Genomic DNA, 25,513 nt, shown 5'->3' with positions numbered 1-25,513 from the left:
AAATAATATTATAAACTGTTGCTATATAATACTAACAGATTATACAAGTGCACACATCCCTTTTAAGCATTTTGTAAATACATGTATGATAATTTTGAAGGAAAGAAACCGAGGAGTAAAAGTGTTTGTAGGGTACGAGAGTACGCTGATGCGAGCAATAGTGATGGTGACAGCATTTTTTCTATTATATATACGGCTTTGGTGGTGGCATTATTGCTTGCGCTATTTTGTTTAGCTCAGAGTGTTCTTGGTCTCATGGTTCTCTTTTTATTCTTCTTACTCAATCGATGAGTGTAACTAGGCATTACAGTTGCTTTGTGTACGTTTTCATAAACGGGAGTAGTGCGGATTTTAAAGTCAATAAAATAAACGAATATTCTTTTCCGTACATATCTGGATAAATTGGATGAGTTCGATATAAGGGGAACGGATTTAAATTATATTTGTTTACAATAAATGTTAAGCTAATCTATGAAAAGAAAAAAGAATACTAGATACGCACAACTTTCATTAGTGAGCAGGCGGTATATAAATATTGTAAAAGTTCGTGATGAGTTCATTTTGTTTGCGAAAAATCAATGTACCACCATCGAGATCAAAACTTTTTATAAATCAATGTGAGCTGCTTATTCAACGAGCAATTTATTATTGTTTTAAAAAGATTGCCATTAAAATTTATTTAAATTTATAAAAATGCATATAAATGCAGGATATAAGAAATTCTACCGTCTCTTAGTAAATTTTTATGCCAAAGACTTTATGGGTACTGTAGTTCACTACTTCTATGTTCTAAATTATGTTATTATTTAGTTTAATACAACTGCGATTTTGGTAACACACCTTAATAAGAGATCTCAAAATTTATTTATAACCCTGATTATAAAGAGAAGGAAGCCGTTGGTCGCAATTGAAACATGTGTCTTCAATTTATTACTTTTTGTGTGCATGCGGCTGCGAAAAACATTTTTTATTAGTTTTGTTTTTGCAACATAATGATGCCTTAAGTCTTGAACAAATTGTTTGAAGGGTATGACAAAGTGGCTTAACGGTTATGTCGGTTGTGGGCCATACATAGAAGATACAGGTATAAGAAATTGTAACAAAAGGCACTAAAAAGTATCCGTCAAAACACTTAAAAGAGCATACCTTTCCGGCAAGCCCAAATTTGGAATGTTCACCTTCGTTTCGTTTTTGGAGCGCTTAACTCTAAGGGCGTTTTGAAGGGCGAAAATATATCATCAATAAAGTTAAATAACTTTATTTACGCGATTAAACTAGTGTACCTTTTTAAAAAGGAGCTCCTAGTTATAGTTGGTAATGTTCATTCTACTTTAGTCCTAGAATTAATTTCTTTGATTTAACTAAGTATAATAATAATAGCGCGAAATACGAAGTCGATTTATAAAACGTCAAAACTGTTTTGAGTGCCTGTCGTAAAGTGGATTTTTGATAAAAAGTAAATGCTAACAATCGTTTGCTGAATATTTTTGAATTACCATGAAATTAGCATAAAAATGTGGTCCCGTATGAATGTAAAAAGAACAGCAAATCAAGAATAATTGATAACGAAACCACTAATAAGCAAAAGCGAAAATCGTTGGAAAATTAATTCTCAGCCGATTAACAGCTGTGTGACGTTTCCTAAGAGAAAGTGTAAAATTTTTGCAAATATTGATTTAAAAAACAAGTAAAAACATTATAAGCGCACAAGAGGAGCCATTAAAAAATTCTGCTTTTCTTCTCTTAAGATAATTATCCATTTATTATCGTGAAAAACTACCAAATTGTATACTTTCTTTCCCACAAATATTATCTCATATCCACATGAGGGCATTCTTTTCACGGGAACATTTGTCATTAGGCTTATGGATGACTTTCCTAATGACGTTCATGTCTAAACTGAACTTATTACTATTTATATTATTTATTTGATCACGGCAAGATCTTTGCAAGATGCTTAAACTTTTCTCCCGAAAGGATCATATTCAAATCATTTTTTTTTTGGTCCTAAGTTTGCTTACATGCATCGATTTTTTTAGTATGTAAATTTAAATTTTTTCGAATTTAAAGTTCTTTGAATTTCAAGCATTTTTGTCGAAATGAGAAAACCGCAAATGTTGCCAAATGTAAAAAGATATAAACGTCAGAGATGTAACTTCATTTATAAAGCCCGAGTTCGACGAAACGATTCATTACTACTTGACTTAAGATGATATATTAAAGATGTAAGTGCGACTACAAAATATGTCGGCAGGTTTTATAAACCCTTAAATTTGTACAAAGTTTGACAAAGTCCGCGAACGGTCAGTATCGACTGATTTCGCATTTATACTTCTCTTATTTTTTTACAACAAAATGATTTGAATAATATCCTTCTTAGATCTCTAACAAATTTTTAACATTTGCTTCACACTTGTCGGAGAAGGCTGAACACAATTTGATAAGGAACGAAGCAATTTTTAGTTTTCGCTATGGAACGAATTAATTTTTTATGCATCCATGTTCAAAGCATTTTGTAACATGTAATTACGCCAATCTTGCTTTTATAGAGTATAAGATTCCGAATCTTACGTTGTTGAATGCAGGCACAGACATTCCTGTATTTGCAGTGTTTGAAATAGACAATTGAAAGTCAGCCAAAATTTAGAGACAGCGTATGAAGATAGAAAGATCTTCCACATTATAGTCAAAAACGCGGAACGAATTTAGAAGAACTCAGACTCTATTAGCATATGTTCATGGAAAGCTTATAGTCTACAAATCAGAAATTCATCTAAAATTTATTAAAAACTTTTATCAAAACCTAATAATTGCTCCATATCAAGAGAATTTGTATCGGACTTTTGTTAACCTTACTATTAACAAAAAACGTTGACTCACAATGTTTTATTATTTGCCAAATGTGAAGCGCCCTTGAGTTCATCTCAGAGCGAAAAGTATAATGGTGGGTATGCGAGATTCGGCCCTCCCGAATACAATTTTCTTACTTGTTTTTTCTAATTCCTCATAAGCTATAATAAAAACAATTTAAAAATTTTTACACAAAACACAAAAATTAGACGAGTCTCTGATCCTTATGACAACTCTAGTAAGTACTTTAAAAGAAATTTCTGCTTAAAAATGCTTAACGGTGACCTAGCTTAGTTTTTTAGTCCGTAGACTAGTTTTGCTTTTTTGTAACCATATCATATCAGCTTGTATGCATGTTCATTTCTATCTCAGCAAGTGTGCAAGTATGGGCAGTTAGAAGCAGCTTTTTAAGCGTTACTTTGCCCAGACGTCTTGACATGTGGCCTTTTGTAAATATTCGAACTGAACAGAATTTGATATGTAATAATAGAAATTTTAAAATAACGCGAAAATTGCCTTTCTATCTCTCTTTTAATTAAAAATTTGTGTACAGTGGGCAAATCAGAAGATTAACTTATTATGGCGTTGCAGCACTTCATTGCATGTAACTTGGCCTGCTGTATTGATTTGTACGGTCTGCGTAAGCTGTTGTTAGATAAGGGATCGCTTCATGCTTTAAAGGGTTTTTCTTCATCACCGCATAGTTGATTATTTGTATCGCTTTTAAGTTCTCATTGTGAACATTTTATAAGTGTTTAAGATGAACGAATTAATTTAAAAGTAATTACCATATATCCGTTTGGTACTTCGATAGGAAAGCAAATGATTCTTTCATAATAGATCTTGACAAGGCGGAAAAGTTAACGTCCCGTCTTTTCGTTAGCTTGCGATCAATAGACGTTTTAAAATAAATTATAAACATGGTTAATGACAATCATAATTATTTATATGAAATTAAACAAAGTAAGAGAAGAACAAATTCATGCATATTTTCAAAGTTGAATGAGAATCTACTACCGCATGTACCGACGTAGTGCATATTGCATCAGTAAATGTGAAATACGCACTACAAAGCACGTAAAGTGTACCATTTCTTCTGCCTTGAGATAACTATAATGATCTCAAAGCTTATTCTAGAAGAGCAAGCATAAACACCAATTTTGTTATACAAGAACAACAAGAAGAAGAAATGCAAAATATCTGTACAGTTTGCAGCCATAGTGAAAATTCTCTCTCTCTTGGGAAAGCTACTGATACTGTAAATCAGTTTGATGGTCAGGTAGAAGTTTTGGAAGAAAAATTTGTGAAACGCTAATCGATTTTGCAAGCTTACCGAAAAGGAATAGACTCGTTAAAGCAAACAATTCCGGGAAGTTAGTGTTGCAGTCAGTGCTTCCAATGTTAAAACGTCCATAATAGATAGCGTTTCCAATGAGGTATGTAAAGAATATTCCAAGTTATAGTATACAAACAAGCAGAGATCAGAGTCAATCGCGCGCAAATGCCTTAATTGCAAAAAAGTTAGGTACTTTGGTAGTGAACGGAAAATTCACCGAAAGGGATCACGCTTAAGTTTAGTTACCGGTAATAGGGCAGATGTCAAGTCCAAAAACTTGTGCGGTATCCAACGAGAACGTTACATTAGAAAAGATAAATCGAATAAACTAGCAGATGGCTGCACTAATCAGGACCATGTAAAGTTGCAGAATGTAGAAAAGGTTGTGAGGAAAGTATGTAACAGAACGTTGAAGAAAACATCATAGTAATTCGCACAATGGTAGAGACAAATGTAAAGTTCTCGAAAAAAGGCTTTCCCAAAAATAGTTGATAAAGAAGATGAATGTCTTACCAAGGAATAAATCGGTGAGGAAAGCCCCACGGCACTGTATTGTATTTATCGGGAAAGTCTTATTTGCGAAGGGGAATGCGTACATGGATACAGTACAGTACGAAACGGTTCACCCGTCAGAAGGCTGTTGGTTCCACAAAGGATCGACGGCGAGCCTTTTAGCGCCACGCAAACTGTTAAAAAGATTAAACGGAATTTTTCTGCCTAGGACATCGGAAATCAGTAGCAGCGTGGATTGATTCATAACTCTCGGGAATGATTTACAAACAGAAGTTAAATCGAAAGTGAGAGATTAGTGACCAGAAATGGCTTGCCCTTCGTTGAAGCTTGTCCTCAAATCGGCAAGCTGACTGGGACGGATCGTACAAAGTTTTCACAAGAATGAACGACAGAGTTTATCGGATCTAAAAACATCTGAAAGGCAACGCTATGGTTAAGGTGGCACAGACAAGCAGGCTCGTAGCTTTTTAAAGCAGCCTTTGTCGAAACGAACAAGATTAAGTGGACGGCAGTGTTATGAATATCCCATATTTGACGATTTGAGTTTGCATGAAAACTCTGTGAACATCTAAGAAACCAAATTCTAAAGATGGTAAACTAAATGCATATTCGTTTTGCTTTACCTGTCGAGGCATCTGGCGACTGGTAAATAGGTTAACAATAATTCACGGAACATCTCGAGGAAAAAGAGATTAACCCAAAAATGTGACAGTGAAGTCAGGTTTCGGTAACTTGTTTGTAAAAGGGTATGTAAGCAGAACGTTTGCGGAAGGCAATTTAGGAGAGTTGAATCGTAATATTCAAACATTAAAGGGCAGAACAGGCTTCGTAAATATAAGTTCTTGTAAATTATTTGCAAATACATCACGCTGCTTCGCTGAAACACAAAAGAGGTCTCCGATAAAACACGGTACGCGTGTCCTTTATTTATATTGCAATATCTTAATTTAGATTTTATATATTTTATCGTAGTTCAAATAAATAAAAAAATTTCGTGCAACACGGTTTCGATGCAGTGCGGTAAGAAGTAACCGCAAAGGACGCTTGTATATAAATATAATTTTTATTTCGGACAATTGTATATATAGTACTACCTTAAAAAATGATTTGAAATATATACAACATGAACGACGCAATTCATCATCGTTATATCGACCGATCTAAGCTCAATTTTGCAATCGAGTGTTAAGTATAAGATAGTAGTTCACATTAAATATTTTGTAAAGAGTTATCGTTGCCGGTCATGTAGCTTCCAAAACCCAGTTAAGTTGCTTTACAGCAACACAAACGTTAGGTAGAAAGCAAAAGGAACGACTCTATCTTCTGATATCTTTTCGAAATATAATAATAATTTAAGGTTTACCATGCCTTTCCCAGCAACACACTTCGCACTTCTGTTTAGAAAAGCCAGGCAGTTGGTGTTTATCTACAAACTGCATTAAAACGAAGCGTTAAGCTAGCCAGTCCAAGATGTGCAGTTGCAAACACTGACCCCATTAAACACAGTTGGCAAGTCCTTCCCGCAATGAGAAGGAAAAAAGATAAAAATAAATTAAATTAACTTGAAATTAATGTAACTGATTTTTTGAAATACTAAAGTTTTTTAGAACATTTTGAGTGCTGCGAATATATCTACATAAAATAAGTTTATCAGCACGCAATATATATGTATATATATATTATACATATATGCAGCCCCTTACAAATTAATGTGTATATTATGCATTTGTAGGCAAACGTTTGCATATACATTAACGTGCATATGCACATATGCATGTACGTTAAATTGTTTTTGATTGCACAATTTTAACACAATCGTTTCTACAAGTCAAATAAGTTCAATTAATTTTGCTGATAATTTCATTTAAAACTGAGGCTTTTGGTTTGTATACTTCTTGCTGTACTTAATTATATGCTCAGTCATATTTATTCACTCACTTATCACAAATATACACGACACTGTTCTTCTTATTTTTCTTTATTCCAACGATCTATATAATTAAAATCAATGAAACTTAACAAGCGTCGGAACTATTTTGCGTTTAACAAATTACAACGAATCTAATGATCACTAACTGTAACTATGTAAGTAACATTTCTAAGACAAAAGTTTAGATTTGCAGTAAGCTCTACAAATTTATCCTTTTTATCAAAAACTTAAAAACATACGACTGTCGTTTGCATTTGAAGGAAATACTCCTAAGAGTTTCAGTAGTTTAAAAAAAAAGGTTTTTGAACAATTTTTTTTGGGACGAGGAGGTTGTTAATTTATTTAACACTAGAACCACCGAGTGCGTCATTTTGATCATTTTTAATTTTCGATTTTCAGAAAAATGGCTGTACCGCTCGTAATGTTTCAAAATTTTTTGGTGATTTTTACTTGTACAAAAAGACACTCAAATATTTATATTCCATTTTTTCCCCCGTTTTCTGGTGAATACCAATATATGCTTATTTCTACCAGAAGGAATCATTTCGATCCACTATATTTGTCGATTTGACACAGCCGTACAAACTAAAGGTAAGAGACTGAAATTTAAGATAAACATTCCTTGATCAATTAAGAGACCAAGTAAAAAAATGTTGCGACATGCCTACACAAACGCCCACTATAAATGAGAAAATAAAGCAATCTCGAAAAAAACAATACTTTTTCATATCTTCGTTTATAACTTTCGACCCTATGCATGTTTTTCAAGTTCACCCGCGTGTTCGATCCAAAAATGACATGACAGAACATGGTTTGTGCAATAAAGTAAATTGACAATAAATTGGAAGTAAATTGAAATTAAAATTTTATCGCTAAATTTGTTAATTGGAATCGCTTTTGAACTGAACTTAGAGGCGTTTCTAGAGAATATGTGGGCAAGTTTTCGCAAATATATTTAAAGTTATGAACAACATTATGAAAATATGGTCAGTGTTTTGTTTGTTTGTTTTGCATTTCATCTAGAAACTCTTCATTGATCAAGGAATTTTGATTTTACAAAAAAGGGAGATCAATATAATCCTCTTTGGTGGAAATCGATATTCCCAGTACTAACTTTTAAAAACCAAAAAAAAAAAATCTCTGAAAAATATTCAAAAATCTAACTGATCTAAATCTAAGAAGAAGATCATTTAAACATATTGAATTTTGTGTTGAAATAAAAAAGTTTAACTTTTGACCCAAAATAAGGCGTTCTTTTACTAATAAAAAATATTTAAGCGAACTTGTCGAAAATACCCTACTTTTTCCGTGCGAAAATGTAGGAAATCGTATTTCGAGGAAAAGTTTTCGAATACGTTATAGAAGCTTTCTTATTGTAGTAACTATTTTATTAGTTTTCCCAATTAGTTTGCAGTCCAAGAATTACAAAAATCCCATATAGTGTTCAAGTGTTATAACGCCTACCCTTTCTTCAAAGATATTTTGCTAGAACGCGCCATTGTGATTGCAGCTGTCAAACATAAGCATAGATTCTTTTCGCCCTCAATAAAGCTACGCTGAAGTATTTTTATTTGGAACGACTTTAAAAATACACAAAAATACTTTTGAAAGACTTCTGTTGGGAAATAGAGAAATTAGAAATGAACAAGCAAAACTTCGGATTGTAAGTTTACAGTCAGGTTTGTTTTTGACTTGCACTCTTGCCGAATCTCGTATGGCAAAGCTCGTAATTGCAAGAAAAAAACTTGTTTTTGGTGATGAATTTTTGCGAAATATTCTGTAAGGGTCAAAGCATGTCTCGAGCCAATAAAAAACATTCTTTTTCTAGAAAACTTACTGGTGGCCTTCTTCTTAAGCAATATAAAAATACAGTTTGCAAAAATCGTGAGTGACAAAAATTGACATGTTTGGCTCTTATTTCCATTAAAATTATATTCCACGCAAATCCAGCAACATCAACATCTAACAAAATGAAAAAAATTTTCTTGGGCTTAGAATAATTTTCGTATCATTTTTGTTTCCTTCCCCGTTGGATGTAGTAAATCTTTCGGCGATGTAGTAAATCTTTTTCTTAAAAGAAAGCAAAACTAAATTCGCATTAAATAATTTTTTATTTTCTCCCTGTAAAGTTAAATCGATTTCAATTTTAAAATCAACCTTTTGTCAGTAACGACGAAATATATTTGTGTAGCATTGAATATTTTGAGTCCATAAGCTAATCGCGTGATCGGACAGCTCTATAGCTACTTACATACATTTTGTTCTGTTTCCTGAGTTTCACTTAAATTTTTTTTCCTGTAAACCCTTATTCGGCAAGAAAATAATATTAAGGCATGTGTCTTCATTGAAAATTCAACAGTTGTAGCCTCCTCTCAAAACTTTTATAAGCAAGTCTCGGTTGTTTCAAATCTTTCTACGTTAGTTACAAATCAGTTGATAATTTCAGGATATTTACTTAATTGGTTGGTAATAGCTGTATATATAATATAAATTTTTCTCTCTTCAACTGTAATTATATGTTGCTTGGGGTACAGGATTAATTAAGTTTGTTCGGATATATGTAACAATCAGAAGGGATTAAGATAGATCCACTTCTTATTATATCGATCGATTTGAAACATTGTTTGAGTCCATTTAAGCTCGTCTGCCTTTTGGGATATTTTAATGAAATTTTGTAAAGACCAAGGACGACCGTTATTAACAAGAGACAAGGTCTGAAGCTTTTTATGACCACTCTCCGAATAACGTCTTACTTTAAACAAGCTGTTACATAAAAAACGTTGCATTTTCAAAATTTCTCGGCAAAGATCGCCGAATATTAATACTTTGAAACACTTAATTGATATGCAAAATTAAGATCGTATGCGCCAATTCCCATATAACCGTTCCCACGAAAAGTAAACTTTTATGATGCGTAATTGCCCATAAGAGTAATTTGACATACAAAGTAACTAACAAACCTGGATTCTTAATCCCATGAAGAGTATTGTTGTATCTTGAAACAATATATAATATAAAATTTTACCAAGAAAAAAAGAACTGCTTTAGGTGCAGTGGTGTAGATTATTTAATAGGCGGCGTTGCCTGGCTACAAATATTTTTACTTGTGTGTTAACCGTGAACATCTAAGTGGATTCTCTCATAGCTCTCGTTCTTTTGCGCCGTTGTCACTCACAAAGTTGTAAGAACCTAGGCTGGTAACTTAAATTTTGTACATGTACTATATGGGCATCCAACGCATTCATCAGCGTAGCCGAAATATATATGTATATGCACACGATTTGCAATTTAATGCATGTTAGGTGTTAGAATGTTAGGTTATTAAAAATACGGAAAAGTCTGTTTAGACATTTCAAAAATAACAAAAAATAATAATATTCAAGGCTTACTCATTGGCTTTAATATATATCGTCGTCTTGTAAATTACTCTTTACACCTACTACGCGTTGTCTGTGCTCTTTCTACATATTTGCACATACCGAACGTACATTTGCATATACATATATGTAAATATTTATACCCACGATGTATTTATTTATCTAATTACTATTGAGTAATGTCCTACAGTTTGAATTTACATTGGACGTTCCAAAGCTCAAGATGACAATCAGCTGCAGCACATCATTAATGAAAATTGTTGGCGGCGATAGATAGTACATCGTTGGTATCTAAGGATGATTAAACCTCTTTCCTTTTTATGCAAGGACTTCAAATACTTGGTATTATAATCCCTATGGCGGTAACAGGAAGTTGCTATTCAGTCAATATGGTTGGCTTCAAATTTATTAAGAGTTAATCTTTTCTCGTTTCATCCCTACGCACCTTTATGTGTATTCCTCTAATAAGCTGCTGTTTAGTTTGCTTTTGTGCCACATAGAAATTGTCAATCGATATTTCAGGCATTGTGGGTAATGAAAAATAAACACTTTCTCTAAGTCGCTTTTTTATAACTATTCATAAAACCTTAAAACGTTTAGAGAATATCAAGTTTCCCAAACATCATATACTTTACAGCTCGTATTAGAAGTATCATATCAATATGAATCTGGGAAAAAATTTTCTTTGCCCTTTTTAGCTCATGAAAATGAAATCTTCTTTTTATAAATTCTTTTTTAAAGAGGATATAACTTTAATTTGTTTTATTTTTAACATTCTGTGTAGTTTTTCTTTTGTTGTCCACGTTACTGATAATGCTTACTAGCCTAACATGCCTGTTGCCCCAAATACTTTATTTGGCGATATTTTTGTCTTGCCGGTTTTTGTTTGACTACTCTTTTTTTTAAAGTGCCATTATTAATATTTATTACATTTATGTAAAATAATGTTTTTGTTAAAACAATTGTCCACGTTTCACGATTATCACTTCACTCCCATGTTTGGCACATATATTTTTGTTGGAATCTTTTATTATAATTTTAAAGATATATATATTTCAAAAAATTTCAAAAAAAATTTCAAATTTAAACAAGCAAGAGTACTATGGTACGCTACGGCCTGCTATTAGATATCCTGCACCACTTTGCTTCCACAATTATTCAGGCAGCGACTTGTCGAAGTAAGGTGTTTTATGGGAAGTATTCGAAAGAGTGGTCCAATCCAAACCACTTTCAATAGTGTTCGTCTTTGAGACGAAACATTCCAATGTACGAAAATTTCATCAAAATATCTTAAAAATTGGCAGCTGTAGGTTAAATACGAGAAAAAAGACATAGAAGCATATAAACGGACAGCAAGCTTAATTTTCCTTGTAGGACAAGCGGTGTAGGATACAAAAATTACAGTTGGGTTCGAAAAAAGTATCTCGAAGTCAAAGTTTTCCCATTTAAAACAAAAAGGCGGAAAAAAGGTGAAATTCAGATTCTGGTACACTATCGTGAATGTTATTCATTAACAAGCGTTGATTATATGCTGAAATGAAAAACCCCAAAATTGCATTCGTAGAAATGAAGAGATTGGGAAATGAGTGTAACTTATTATGTAGAGAGCGGATGGATTAATGTAAATGAAACAACTAAGAGAGTTATATTCGGCAGGTGCCGAATCTTGCATACCCACCATTATGCTTTTCGCATTCTACTCTCCAAGTTCTTTTATTTGTTACCCATATCGATGGTGGCTACAAAATTAATCGCGGTATCTACCATATTCATTTTAGAATTAACATTTTTAGGCAGATAATATATATTAGTTTGAGGAATGTACTTAATTGTTTTATACATTCTGTTTTGTTTGCGTTTTGTTAAATAAGCATAAAACCTCAAAAAAGCGAAAAAATAACATTTAACTATATGCAACTTTATGCGGGCATGGCCAATTTTTTGCAGTCTTTGCATGTAAAGACTAGAGTGTTTCCTAAAGTAAAAATGGGAAATTTCAGCCTTCTAACTTTTATAATTTCTGAGTAACGAGCAAAAACCCATAACAAATTTAAAAAAAAAAACGAAGCTGCGCTGATTTTATGCTCCGCTGCGGACTTCTGCTCTGAGCAATCTGGGCCATTTGCAATACCAACCCGCGTTCAAAAACTTCCAATGTTTGAATCATATTTGAAGTCGATATCTTCATTTTGGCGACCAGGAAAGTGCCAACAAGAACAATACAAACACGGACAAACATAGCAAAATCAATTCAGAATTTCACGCTGTTTAAGAATATATATACTTTAGAGTGTTTCTGAGGTTTCCTTTCGAGTATGAAAAAAAAACAAATTAAGTATACATCCATCTTACAGTGGTGGATAAAAAAAACGACTAATGTTTCTGATAGTTTAGTAAGATACGAGTGTGTAAAAGTCGAATATACAGTTGAAGTCGTACCACCGCGGATGCGAGTATGTTAGTTTTGCGTTAATGTATGCTGCAGTAATAACTGTCCTAATTGTAAGTCCAACGTAATGAAGAATGAAGAAGAACATCAGAAGATGAAAAATTAAAAACATTTGTATTGCTTTCTAGATAATTAAATAACCAAACGCAATACGTAACTTATCAGGATTGAAAACCAAAAATTATTGCAATTAAAAATAAATGTGATAAATTCTTCGAGTAGAAGAAACTACATATTGGAAAGCCAACAATACTTTAAAGACTTAAATTTAAGACTAAACATCGCAAAGCCCACAAATGACATCAGGCGGTTTGTTGGGACGAGCAATTGTACAGGAAGGTAATTCTTTTAACGTTTCGTTTTAAACAAAAATGCGACTTTAATACTATCGCTACGGTATGATAGGATCACGTCCAAATCGGCGAAATCTGGTGTCAATGATTATTGGATTGGTGGTAGGATTTTCATTAGCTGAATTGTTTGTTCTTTCCACACCAGAAAAACCTGACTGGTTATTGTATACAGGCCATAGGCATGGTGACATTAACGATCCACACGCCAGTAACGACTTAATTGATGCTTCTGGTCCTGAGCAGAATGTCGGTTCACATCAACATATTTATGAAAATAGCAGTTTGGCTCAGAAATTATATGGAGAAGTTCGGGTATTATGTTGGGTCATGACAAATCCCAAAAATCATCGTACGAAAGCACGTCACGTAAAACGTACCTGGGGCAAAAGGTGTAACAAATTATTATTTATGAGTACGACAGCAGACGCAGATTTAAATAGTATAGCACTGCCGGTGTCTGAAGGTCGTAACAATCTATGGGCTAAAGTAAAAGCTGCCTTTAAATATATTTACGATCATCACATAGACGATGCCGACTGGTTCCTAAAAGCTGATGACGATACGTAAGTTAAGTGTACATGCGTTAATCTAGTTGTGAATAGACTTGTGCGATAGCTTGTTATATTATTTATAATGCAGGTATACAATATTGGAAAATTTACGCTATCTTTTGTATCCGTACTCACCTGAAACACCAATTTATTTTGGGTGTAAGTTTAAACCGTTTGTTAAACAGGTAAGAAGAAAACAGAAAGCAATTATTGTTTTGTGAGATTACTTTTGCGATATCGTTAAAAGGGCTACATGTCCGGTGGTGCTGGCTACGTGCTAAGTAAGGAAGCGCTTAAGCGATTTATTGAAAAGGGTTTAGCTAACCCCAAAATATGTAGTAATAAGAATGGTGGTGCAGAAGATGTGGAAATCGGTAAGTGTTTAGAAGCCCTCGGAGTTATGGCCGGTGATACTCGAGATGCTAACGCACGTGGACGTTTTTTTCCTTTTGTGCCCGAACATCATCTTATACCTGATCATACTAACAAGGATTTTTGGTATTGGAAATATATTTACTATAAAACAAAAGATGTAAGCGCGGAGTACTTAAATACTAGTTCTTTGTATTATTAACGCGTTTTCGTCTGTCATTCAGGGAATCGAATGTTGCTCTGATCATGCGGTTTCTTTTCATTACGTTACACCCAACCAAATGTATGTTTTGGATTATCTAATATATCATTTGACTCCATATGGTATCGTTAACATACCGGAAGATTTGCCACCAAAACTGGCCGTAGGCGAAACCGAACCACCACCTATTGAAACTGCATTTACAATGCCGACGACATTAGCGGAACCTCCAAGCAGTTCGATAGATAGAAAAAAGCTAACCTCAAAATGGCAAAGAAATAATAATTAGTTGATTAAAAACCCAAAACATCTATATATGTACACACATATGAAAACGTGGCGCTTTCCTAATAGACATGCATACCTAAGATTTATATTGCCATCTGTGTTACCCATTAATTTAAAAAAGTTATTTAGCATTTAAGCATATTTACTTTTTTAGTAAGTTTATACATCTCTCCCGGTGTAATAGTGTATATACGATCATATGTGACTGTAAATTAATTATGATATAATTTATTCTACAAATTATAATATGATATTACATAGTTATTATAATTCTATGGTGTCTTTTAATTACTTAAGAGCGCTGTGGCTCTTTTCATTAGTTAAATTTTGAATGTTTAACCGTGAATCTGTCATCAATGTAACCAACCACTCGCATTTATGGTTTGATATAACTGAACTTTTTAGGGTATTCTAAATCATTATTTACTGACTTCTTTTAAAATAATAATTAATTTGTACGTACACGCACACACTAAAAAACATGTATTATATAATAAATTATACGCATGATATGTGATTCTTACCAAACCGGGACCGTTTACTTTTGAGAACAAAAAGGAAATTTTCGAGCAAACAGGACATATTGTATCTCATATAACACTCGCAAAAGAGCTATCTGTTAGCGTTTCGCATTCTACCAAAAACCACAAAATCTATCACAGATTCTTTAGGAAGTCCAGAAAACATTATACATTCACATAAGACAAGAAATATCGCTACTAACAATTGCGCAAGAAAATTATCATGTCGCATTGCAGAACCCAAAGTATAAACGAAAGCTACGAAAAAGGAAGTAAAAGATTTGAAACGAACACTTTTACTGAAATTTGTGCAATAAATATCCGTAAGTCTAAGCACTATGAGCTTCTGTGCACGATAATATCATGTAATGAATAGATTTGTATATTAAATTAAATAAATAGTTGCTACGTATTGAATAGACTAATAAATAGGAAAAATGCATATAGTAAATTTTAGAAAGAATTAGTTATAAGAAACATCTTTTTGCAATAAATAGATAGATATATAAAAAAAAAAGATTAATTCTCCAAAATGAAGCCAAGTCATAAAAATCATAAAAAATAGTCCACATCAAAATACTAAAATTAAACGGCTAAAGAGAATTCATTTAATAACCGTATTTTTAATGTATCATGAATTCGTGATCACAAGTGTGTCAAGATGAAAGCAAGCGACTCCTAACCGGCTCAACATCACACTTCAAAAATTGTTATTGCAACGTGATAGCGGCTCAGGCAAGCATCAAATCTGCATCTCTCTCTCTCTCTCTCTCTCTCTTTCTTTCTCTCTCTTTCTCTCTCTATCGGTTGCGTAAAAGAGATATTTTGACGATTAGATTTACACGCAACCGTTGAGGAAAAATGTGAGAACATATGTATTCATTAACATATTTATTTATTCATTTAAAGCTTAGATACATTTCTTCTAGCTAAATATACTTAACTAAAATAGAAAAAGAATAAGTCTGACACAATAAGTTGTAATTGAATGTACTTATTTGCTTATAACCTTTTAAAAGCAACAATTAGCTACAACAAGGAATGGATGCACCCAGATTGCTCCAGCCACGATAAATTATTTTGATTTTGCCAATGGAATTTGGGCATATCAATACACAGGTGCTGCTATCTAAGAAAATAGCAAAAGTTATAACACCGTTAATAATATATCATTGTACAATATTTAACGTGGCAATGAGGCAGTGGTTGAGTATTCTAACGCACCTAACAAGACAATTAGGCCCTTGCTGATATACGAATCATTTAATTCCTTCAAAGTTCAAAGTTTCATAAGGAAATTTCGCCTTATTTACGCAGCCTCTTATATAAATGTAAAATCTTAGAACTGAACCTCCCATACAATTATCAATAATAAGTTTAAGTTTACCATATACTTTAGTTTACATTATAGTTTTAGATCAAGCGATATTTCATTAGTAATATGCCAACAATTCGAAGCAATTTTGTCCGGTTGGAAAAGTTGAATGTCGTCAGTTATATTACCTGAGCGGAATATTTTTGCAAACATTAGCTACACTTAAGTAAGCCATTTGTAAATAAGTTGGTAAAAAGAAATTTCTCTAAGTGACCCATGAGAAAACCTTAATTCCATCGCTTTCAATGCTTTAAATATGAACGAAAATTAGCCGATTAAATTTTCAGGAAAACCATTTAGAAATAGTTTATGAGGCAGAAAAGAATAGTCAATTTGGCTAAAAACTTCATATAAATAATGTTATATAAGTAAGGTTAGTATCAATGAAACCATATTTTTTATGAGAGGTTAGTTGAAGAAAGTTAGTGGACATAGAACGATCCTTAATATACCTATGGTGAATGTTAGAAAAAATTACGCTAATTGCACAAATTAGTTTTTTAAATACCAATTTTTCAAATAGTTTCAGTATAACGCAAAGTTTGTCTATTCATCAATATTTACTGAGTGGATCCTTAATTGCAATAAAATGGCATAATTTGGCATTTTTCCAAACCGGTGGAAATTGATTTTTTTTGAGACATTCAGCATACGTATACTTGTAAATGGCTTATCAAGACACACGACACAAATGAGCGCAGCTACTAGTAGTATGTTTTTATAAGATCTGATGGGATAAGAACTGTTCTTATAGAATTCACAAGACACGTAGCGCACAAGAAAGCGTAACCAATGGTCTTCCTACCGGCGTTTACAGATACATAGAAACTTCTTGGAATCTATTGCCAATTCACCTATAATATATTGTATATATTTGAAATGGTACACCCATTTTAAAGACTTGAATTCAAACCTTCTATTTGACTACTTTCTATAGTGCATCTATACACTCATTTTGTCATAATGTTTGCAACACCCAAATGAATGAGCTTAACAGACCCTTTAAAAAATATATATTCACGATCAGCGCGAAATTCTGAATCGATTAAGTCATTTCTGTCCGCCTATAAAGTGTTTGTTGTTGTGTGTGTGCTGCTGGTTGCAAAAATGAAGATATCGACGTCAAATTTGTTAGAAACTTTGCAAATTTATGCACGCCCGCAGAAAATCCATTTCTCTATGAGTTTTCATTCATTACTCATAAAGCGTGAAAGATAGAAGGGTGAAATTTTGCGCGTTTATTTCTACGAAATACTCTATTTATTTTCAATAATGGGAAATATAGCTCACGCCCACGCTGAGTTAAAAGTGACTAAATTTTAACTTTTTTTAAGCTTTATGTTTATTATTTAATAAGGCAAACAAAAGAGAATGTTTAAAATTATGTTGTTTGTTAATTCCTCAAATGGCGTTATATTATCTAAAAATGCTTTTATTCTAAACCAAATGCGGTGGACACAACGACGTGGTGGAATAATATTTTCTTAATAATAACATCATTTTTTTAACGACTGCCAGTCTTTTGGTGATATTGAAACCTTAAAATTCTTTGCCGAATTTTTCCGACGAAATTGTACAACTGCTGTTTCCGATTTAAGTTTTAACTATCCGTATCTGGTAACTAACTCGGTTTCCATTTCTAAGTTGGTCAATTCAAATGACGACGTTTCACATGGTTTGAGGCCTCTAAAATGTAGTTGTACGCCTGGGAATGATGGCATTCCGTCGTGTTCACTCAACTCATGCTCTGGAGAACTATGTGGTGTTATTTAAAAGATTTTTTATCAGTCCTTGAAATCAGGTGTTTTCCCTTTGCATTGAAAGAGAGATTTCCTTATTTCGCTTCACATATCTGGAAACAGACATCACGCTAAATTGAGAGTCTTACCTAAATTGTTTGAGCTAATCTTTAGTCAGCATTTAGCTTTTGCTATCAAATCCTATATTTCTGAGAAGATCAACCGTTATGAATCTTTTAGAACTTACTTGCCATGTTTCCTAATGGCTTTTGATTTTAGTGAAGCATTTGACTTAGTTAACCATAACTTTTTGATCTTCAAACGCCACGTCTCTTCCCTTTCTACTTAGTGAAATAACTAACCTCTTATCGGTATAACAAATCAGTCAGGGATCTGTTTAACTTCATCACGCCGAATGAATTTCCTGAGATGTCTGGCGTCCCTCAAATATGTCAATATCAACATTTATTGGCGCACATTATCCTATTGAGCATACAATTCGTTCTTTTAGAACCGAAAGTTTTAAACAAACTTTAGAATCTTTACACATCTATCACCCATTACACTCAACTGTTAGTAGTGTTACGAAAATCCCAAATCCAGTTAATGTCAGCAAAGAGATTTCCCTAATGATAAATTCCCTGAATAAGGAAAAACCAAATGAGCATTCGCAGGCGTCTCATGCAGTTGGCGGCCGATGAAAAAGAGGAGCGGAAAAGCAGACAGGTAAAAGCTAATTGCACATTCGCAGGCGCGATTAGAGGAAAAGCAGGCTGGGATTAGAAATAAAACCATAAATTTAAGTATAGTAACATGCTTGTAAAAATGTATATAAATAGAATATTTGTGGAAGGGTGAGTTGAGTCGGGCAAGAACATTTGAGCTGAGAATACAGCCAAAATAAGTTGTGATTAAGCCTACATATAAGGAATATAATTGTAAATACATACTCCTACTGTTAAGGAGTGCAATTGTAAATAAAAGAACTTTGAAGTGTATTTCTCCTGAACAAAATATCCGCGTTCCAGTGATACGGTCTATATCTTAGTAAAAGAGAATTTCATAACAGTAGTAATATTTATAATTGGGATGAAATGAAAAATAATGGGCAATCCGTAGGGATATGTAAGCAACATGTCTAAATCCGGAAAATAGCCGTCCGTGACATGCACATTTTCGTGACGTGGCTTAAACTACGGACATTTTAATGTACCACCGATAAAATGTAGTTTGGTTTTGTGATGAACGTTCGCCGAAAGTAACAAGACGATTAAGCCTTCTATGCAAAATAAATTTCTTAAGAAAAATATCTCTACTTCCAAGTTGGAAAAAAGATGCAATTGAACAGCGACATCGGTAAAATAATTTTAAACGTTACACTGTGGATAAGTACAGTCACAGAAGGTCTCGATGTTGTGTTGCGTTCAGTCCATTTTCATTAATTTCCTCATGCATGTTGTTCAATAATGTTTAACTATGGAATGACGCTGCCAATTACTCTTTCAATGCAAGAGCAATTCAAACTAATCACAACGAAAATAAACGAAGATATAGTATCAATTGGGATATGTTTCCTAGACTTGAATGCAAGCATCTGCATTCAATTGCATTTCAGTTGCAAAGCATCTGACTGCAAGAAATGGTTAATATTCACTCGTAGACGATCGTTAACTTAATAATAGTTACACATTTACATAATTCTACATATATAGGACCAAAGTGCTTGTTATCATTGTTCAATATTACATTATATTATCCTATAGTTATATATATATATATATATATATATATATATATACTTACATTATCTTATATCTATATATATATTGTTATGAAATTCGCTTTTTACAAGATCAGTCTGTATCACTAGATCGTGGATATTTTGATCAAGAGAAATGCACTTCAAAGTTCTTTTATTTTACTACTTTGTCTTTCACAACAGTAGAAATATTTATTTACAATTAATTTTGGCCGTACTCTCAACTTCTACGTTCTTGCCAGACTAACTCTACTTTTCACAAATATTCGATTTATATACAATTTTACAAGAATGTTACTATACCTAAATTTATGGTTATGGTCTAATCCCAGCCTGGTTTTTCCTCTAATCGTCTGAATCGGCCTGCACCTGCATGACGAGCCTGCGAATATGCACTTAGCTTTTACCTGTTTGCTTTTCCACTAATCGTTTTCATTGGCCTGCAGCTGCATGAGGCGCCTGCGAATGCTCATTTGGTTTTCCCTTCTTTAGGGAATTTATTGTTACGAAAATTACTTAGCTGACATATAACTGAATTTGGGATTTTCGTAACAATATATATATATATATATATATATATATACATTATCTTGTATCATCTCATATATAATTATATCACCTTATCCTTTTCTTATATGTCGAAATTCTCTTATTCTCTTTATATATATTTTTCTCACTGTTTGTAAATGTAAAAAAAATACGTTTAACAAATTACCAGAGTGCAAGAATTACTAATGGCAGAATGGTTATCACATTACAAAACATATAAGCTTATTTCGAATATGATAGTCAATCGATGGGCAACGCTGATCTTGATTGAAGCTGTCGCGGTGGATCGACGTAAGTTCGATCCGTAAGCATTCGTGGAAAGAATAGACGTGAGGAGCCGTTTAGGAATTAATTGAAGGATAAAGCTAATCCATGGAGCTGAGACTTTGCATTGGAGTGCGAACGGTCTAACTAGGGATAGTATAAAGTTTAGGCGAGCATCTCATTATCCCCTACGAAGTTACGCTAATTTGATGAACGTTAGTTCCGCATGGGCCATTAGAACCGCGTGGGTCGTTAGGATTTACGTATTTGAGCAATATACCTTTAAATATCCTAAATTAATAAGAGCGGTTTGAACACAATGAAGATTATGGCTTTGTATATTTTTTTAGCGAAACGTGTGTGTCTTGGCAATTTTTCGGTTTAATTTAATCGGATGGTAAGTTATGTAATAACTGAAGCAATTTTGAACGCCTGTATAACTCTAGCACACAGCAATAAGGTAAAGAAAATTTCTCATAAGCGATGAATTTTCAGCGAAATTAGGTCCGGGACGAGGTACTATCTACACTACAGAAATGAGTATTTAGTCTTCATTAAATCTAGGAAAAATGATTATCTTTCAATAATTGAATTTGGAAAGAACTTGTGTCTCAAAGTCTGTTCAGTTTGATATCTTTTTTATCTATAATAAAAAAATAAAAATGACCATTGCTGCGGCTTTTTCAATTATTAATAGGTTAATATTAAAGTTAAAGTAATGAGTAAATTCTCAGGCACATGCTTTGCAATCTGCTGACCATTCTCTATTTGTTTGTTCGAATATCTGTGCATTTGTTCCTAATACCACGCATCGCAGATTGTCTGTATGCACAATATTGCAATGATGGTGGAACCCCGTATACCCGCCATTTTTTTTTTTTAAGCTTGTCCTAGGAATATGCCAATTTTTACGGTCAACCTGTAAATCTGCTCCTTCCCGCATTTCATTTATTTACAAAACATATCCCACATTAGGAACTTAGATACATGTACACGCTTGTAATATTCACGTTGACACACCTCACTCTATAGCATTATTCATTACGCTAAATCATATCAAACTTGGAAAATAAACAAAATCCCAGTATATGTTAATAGAAAAATGTTGTGGACGTAAAGGAAAATAAAATGAAATAAGAAAATAATTGGCAAACATTGCAAAATGATTGCAGTTATGTCGCGGACCTGAAAGGAAAAAAGTTATGCATATACCGCCAACTTTATTACGAGATAAGGAAGTTTGTGTTCACATTGAACCTTTTTTTCTCAGAACAGTAAATCATATGTTATTGATATGCTGAATTTTAAAAGAAAAAGAAAATGAAGACTTTTCATTTACTTCAATAGCTACCACAATGAAGTTTAGATATTTAAAAAATATAAGTGCTTTTACGAAATCCTTTTTTTGGAAATATTTTCTAATTTTGTGTTTTGGTAGTATAGCGATCATATTACCGGTTTGCGTAATTCAAGTTTCAGTACAGACGACAGAAAGTAATGCGTACTTTCGGGAAGAAATTAACTATAAAGTAAGAGATGATTCGAACTTCGTTTCCAAACATGCCAATACGGACATTGCCAATGACTTACTGAAAGAGGTGCGAATTATCTGCTTAGTTAATACCATGTCAGACAACTACTATAAGCGAGACGTTCACATTAAATACACGTGGGGTAAACGTTGTCAAAAATTGTTGTTCCTAGGCTTACCGGATCATTCAGATTATGATGCTATTAATGCAAGCGCCGAAGGTTCAAAACTTAAAGATGCTTTTAAATACATTTATAAACATCATGCGAATGATGCGGAGTGGTTTCTGCTGACAGACGATGATACGTAAGTAAAAAATAAATAGAAAAGAGAATATGATACCGTTATCTCGTTTTATAGATATTTTGTTATGGAGAGTCTGCGCTTTTTGCTGCATCCTTACCATGCTCAAACTTCTACGTACTTTTTCATTCAACCGGTTCATTTAGATGAGGTAAAAAATAACTTCCAATACTTCTGATACGAGTTAGTTTGTTCCTATTTGAAGGTGTTCTTAATTGAAACTAACTGTTCAGCTTATATTGATGAAGCTTTTTAACGCCCTGATTTAACTGTTTTCTTACATAAAGTGGAAAGATAGATGAAAAACGTGCGACTCTAAACATTAACTTTCTTAAGTTATTTGCCCAATTCCAGGTTAAACGCCCAGAAGTGAAATTCCGATTACTCCTTTTTACAGCGCCGAAAATTAGAAGATTTCAAATTGAGATAAATTACCCAGACATCCATATCTGGTCTATAGGAAGTGGAGTAGTTGCTATTATTGGCAAAGAAATAAGTCGCTAAAATAGCTTTTTCAAATTTCTTATTTATATAATACCTCATGTCGCTCTTGTCAGCAGTGTGCAGCAGTCAGCAGTGGCATACCTATGGCAATATTTACAAAAAATAATTTATTTTATAATATCATTTGGCTTGGTACCAAACAACTTCCTAAGATTATTTGGTTTGGTACAACTTCATGGAATTATTTTTCAGTTTCATCTCAGTTTGACACAACTTCCTGAGATTATTTTTTTTCATTTAAGTAAACTTACGCTGTAAATGTTATACGAACTATACGAACTTGATTGCATTTCAATTACTATTTTTAGAAGATAGAGCCAGTCGAAAAAAGCGGGTCCGTTAACAAAATCCCAAGATCATGAAATGATTGAACTTGATGCTATTGCAAATATAAATGAAGGACGTACACTTCTTTCAGAAAAGAGTAGTGGTTGATTGGAACCTAAAATTTTAGTTAGGATTCATTTAATAGTGTACGTACAAATAACTGCAGTTTGATGAAAATTTTTTGAATGCCTTTAAATTCTTATTGATCAACTGTTTTTTAGTCTGGCAGTATCTGAGAAAAAAGGTTGTTTGTTTCATTTTTAGTTGTAAGAATGGATGGCAATTAAATTCAAGTCATTAAAAATGTACAGCTTAAGAAAACATTCCACTAAAAGGTGGTGGTTGGTACCCGACTGCGCAACTACGTATTTGGCTTTCTCTTTTCACTTTCTGAATTCGTTCCGTCGCTTTCTCTGAATTCCAGATAACACCAGCAATTTTTAAATATTAAGAACTATTTCGAAGAAAAACGAAAAAAATTGCAAAGAAGTTTGTTTTTTAGGGTTCCGTTACGGCTAAGGGTAGTTTTGTTCTTAGCAAACAAACTCTGCAGGCATTGGTGGAAGTAGCATTTCAACTTAAACAGCAATGTAATCTACTTAATGATTATAACAATCAATTGAAAAAATGCTTGCAAACTATTAACGCAACTGTTGGTGATACTTACGGGTTGCCTTTACTTTCCAAGGTGAGTAATATTGGAGATATAATAATTTTTTTAATGCAATTCGACGTTATAGGAGTGCTGTTCGCCGTATACTATCGCATTTACCTTTCAGAGCCAAGACGTTAATATGGCTGTCATTGAATTTTTATTGTATAGGATTCACAAGTTTGGTTTGTCCCAAGTCGTTCAAAAATTATCGGAAAAATAGTACATTAACCTTGGTTAAATAAACAAAATTATAATAAAAAATGATTATTAGTAATTATTATTGCTTAAGACATTCAACTTCAGAAATACGTAAGATTACTTAATTGTCTATTTCTCTAGCAAGCAGTCATATTTTTAAGGCTTTTTTCCTAGTGGGAGACGGGTATCATATATGTTAATTTTTGAAAGACCTTCAAATATAGTAACGACAGACTATTTGTTTCTAAGCTACAGTCACCTCACTTTCTCCGTACCCTCACCTTACCCCTATAACAGATGGCTTAGATTCCTTCTTTTTAATTTCATTCCTGCAAAGTTCTAGTCACGTCAATTGCCCTTCAAGACAGCCAATCGGCTTCTTTCCCAACTCCAACGTTCTTTAACCTGGTTTGCAAAATTTGATTACGTGGCGATTACTAAATTTAGAAAATATAAACGTTTCAGGCACAAATGTTTTTAAATAAGCGATTTATTCGCAACAAATAAATCGTTGATAGACATAAATTAAAGAATGTAGAAGTGTTTTTGGAACCAGGTGTGTTATTTGACAATAAACTTCATTTCAATTTGCATAGTGAACACTTCGTATATAAAGACGGATTTGTGCTAGATCGATTTTTTAGAGAATTTAATATTCCACACATTATAAAAAGATTACACATGAGGTTGTTTACACCTGCTCCGGAAAATACCCCGTTATATGGGCTTCGCCCTATCATTATATTGTTTGAATCGCATTAAAGAATCCGCTTCGACGGCCTTCAGTTTCATTGACTGCGCGTGGCGAAAGATTATTAATATATTTAGAGCCTTAATCTTACTCTTTATTCAACAGATATCCCACAGACGCTTACAAACAAAAAGTACAGTAGATGGGCTGACTACATGCTCCGGGCCACGCTACACCCTGCCCTAACTACGGTCTCCTAAAGCCCATGATTTTTTGTGAGAGAACGCGAAGGTAGATCTTCAGACCCTCTAACCTACGTTCATCTTCTTCTAAATAAAAATTTTAGTGCTTTTTAATATTTTAAGAAGGGAATGAATATGTATTTGTAATGCACGAAAATAATTCCAACTTATATATTATTTATGTAAAGTTATATTTAAGAAACAGTCTCTTTGCTTACTTTGGGAATGAAATACTTTCGCTGCTTTTCTAGAATCTCTTAAGGTTCTTCATACCGGTGTTATAATCTGTGTTCATCAATCTTTCGAAGGAAATCAAACTAATAAGTTTTTAAATCTTTGGGTACATATAAACCACAATCAGAATCCTTATGATGTTGGATGCTTGACTGCACATTTCGGCAATGTTCCTCAATGGTACTTAAAAAATCGTGACAATTGGGTGTAGGTTCTTATCCAAAAATCTCTGTTGGCGAACGTGTGTAGGCCATCTTCGCCGGTGTTGCCGAAATATCTTCTCTATGGACTGACCGAAGGCCAGGAGTACTTTGGGAAGTTCGTAGAATCGTTTGTTGGCATTATCTATGGCTGATATGGTCGCTTCAAATCGGCTATACAATGTTTCATTGCTATTCCT

At 33.3% G+C, this 25,513-nt stretch overlaps 2 protein-coding genes across 8 annotated transcripts; both read left to right on the top strand.

Annotated features, from left to right (window-relative positions):
• The first annotated feature begins 294 nt into the window (after positions 1–294).
• On the top strand, positions 295–15,249 carry LOC119642340 (glycoprotein-N-acetylgalactosamine 3-beta-galactosyltransferase 1). Of its 7 annotated transcripts, none has more exons than XM_038041475.1 (7): positions 295–543; positions 11,878–12,508; positions 12,584–12,794; positions 12,861–13,371; positions 13,448–13,544; positions 13,607–13,891; positions 13,956–15,249. In XM_038041475.1, exons 3-7 carry the CDS (start codon positions 12,752–12,754, stop codon positions 14,220–14,222), a joined length of 1,203 nt encoding a protein of 400 aa, XP_037897403.1. In that variant the 5' UTR covers positions 295–543; positions 11,878–12,508; positions 12,584–12,751; the 3' UTR covers positions 14,223–15,249. The 7 variants fall into 7 exon arrangements, with proteins under 7 accessions (XP_037897403.1, XP_037897404.1, XP_037897402.1 ...); XM_038041476.1 differs by having other exon boundaries at positions 295–617; positions 12,396–12,508; XM_038041474.1 differs by having other exon boundaries at positions 295–617; positions 11,954–12,508.
• A 6,052-nt stretch (positions 15,250–21,301) lies between these two features.
• LOC119642342 (glycoprotein-N-acetylgalactosamine 3-beta-galactosyltransferase 1-like) lies at positions 21,302–23,968 on the top strand. The gene is made up of 4 exons (XM_038041478.1): positions 21,302–22,265; positions 22,320–22,413; positions 23,596–23,781; positions 23,834–23,968. The coding sequence occupies exons 1-4, from the start codon at positions 21,784–21,786 to the stop codon at positions 23,966–23,968; spliced, it is 897 nt and encodes a 298-aa protein (XP_037897406.1). The 5' UTR covers positions 21,302–21,783.
• The last annotated feature ends 1,545 nt before the right edge of the window (positions 23,969–25,513 follow it).

The sequence above is a fragment of the Glossina fuscipes genome, unplaced genomic scaffold (assembly GCF_014805625.2).
Source record: "Glossina fuscipes isolate IAEA_lab_2018 unplaced genomic scaffold, Yale_Gfus_2 222, whole genome shotgun sequence".
Lineage (NCBI taxonomy): Eukaryota > Metazoa > Arthropoda > Insecta > Diptera > Glossinidae > Glossina > Glossina fuscipes.
Note: the sequence above shows the minus strand (reverse complement) of the source record. Positions and strands in the feature narration are given on the sequence as shown.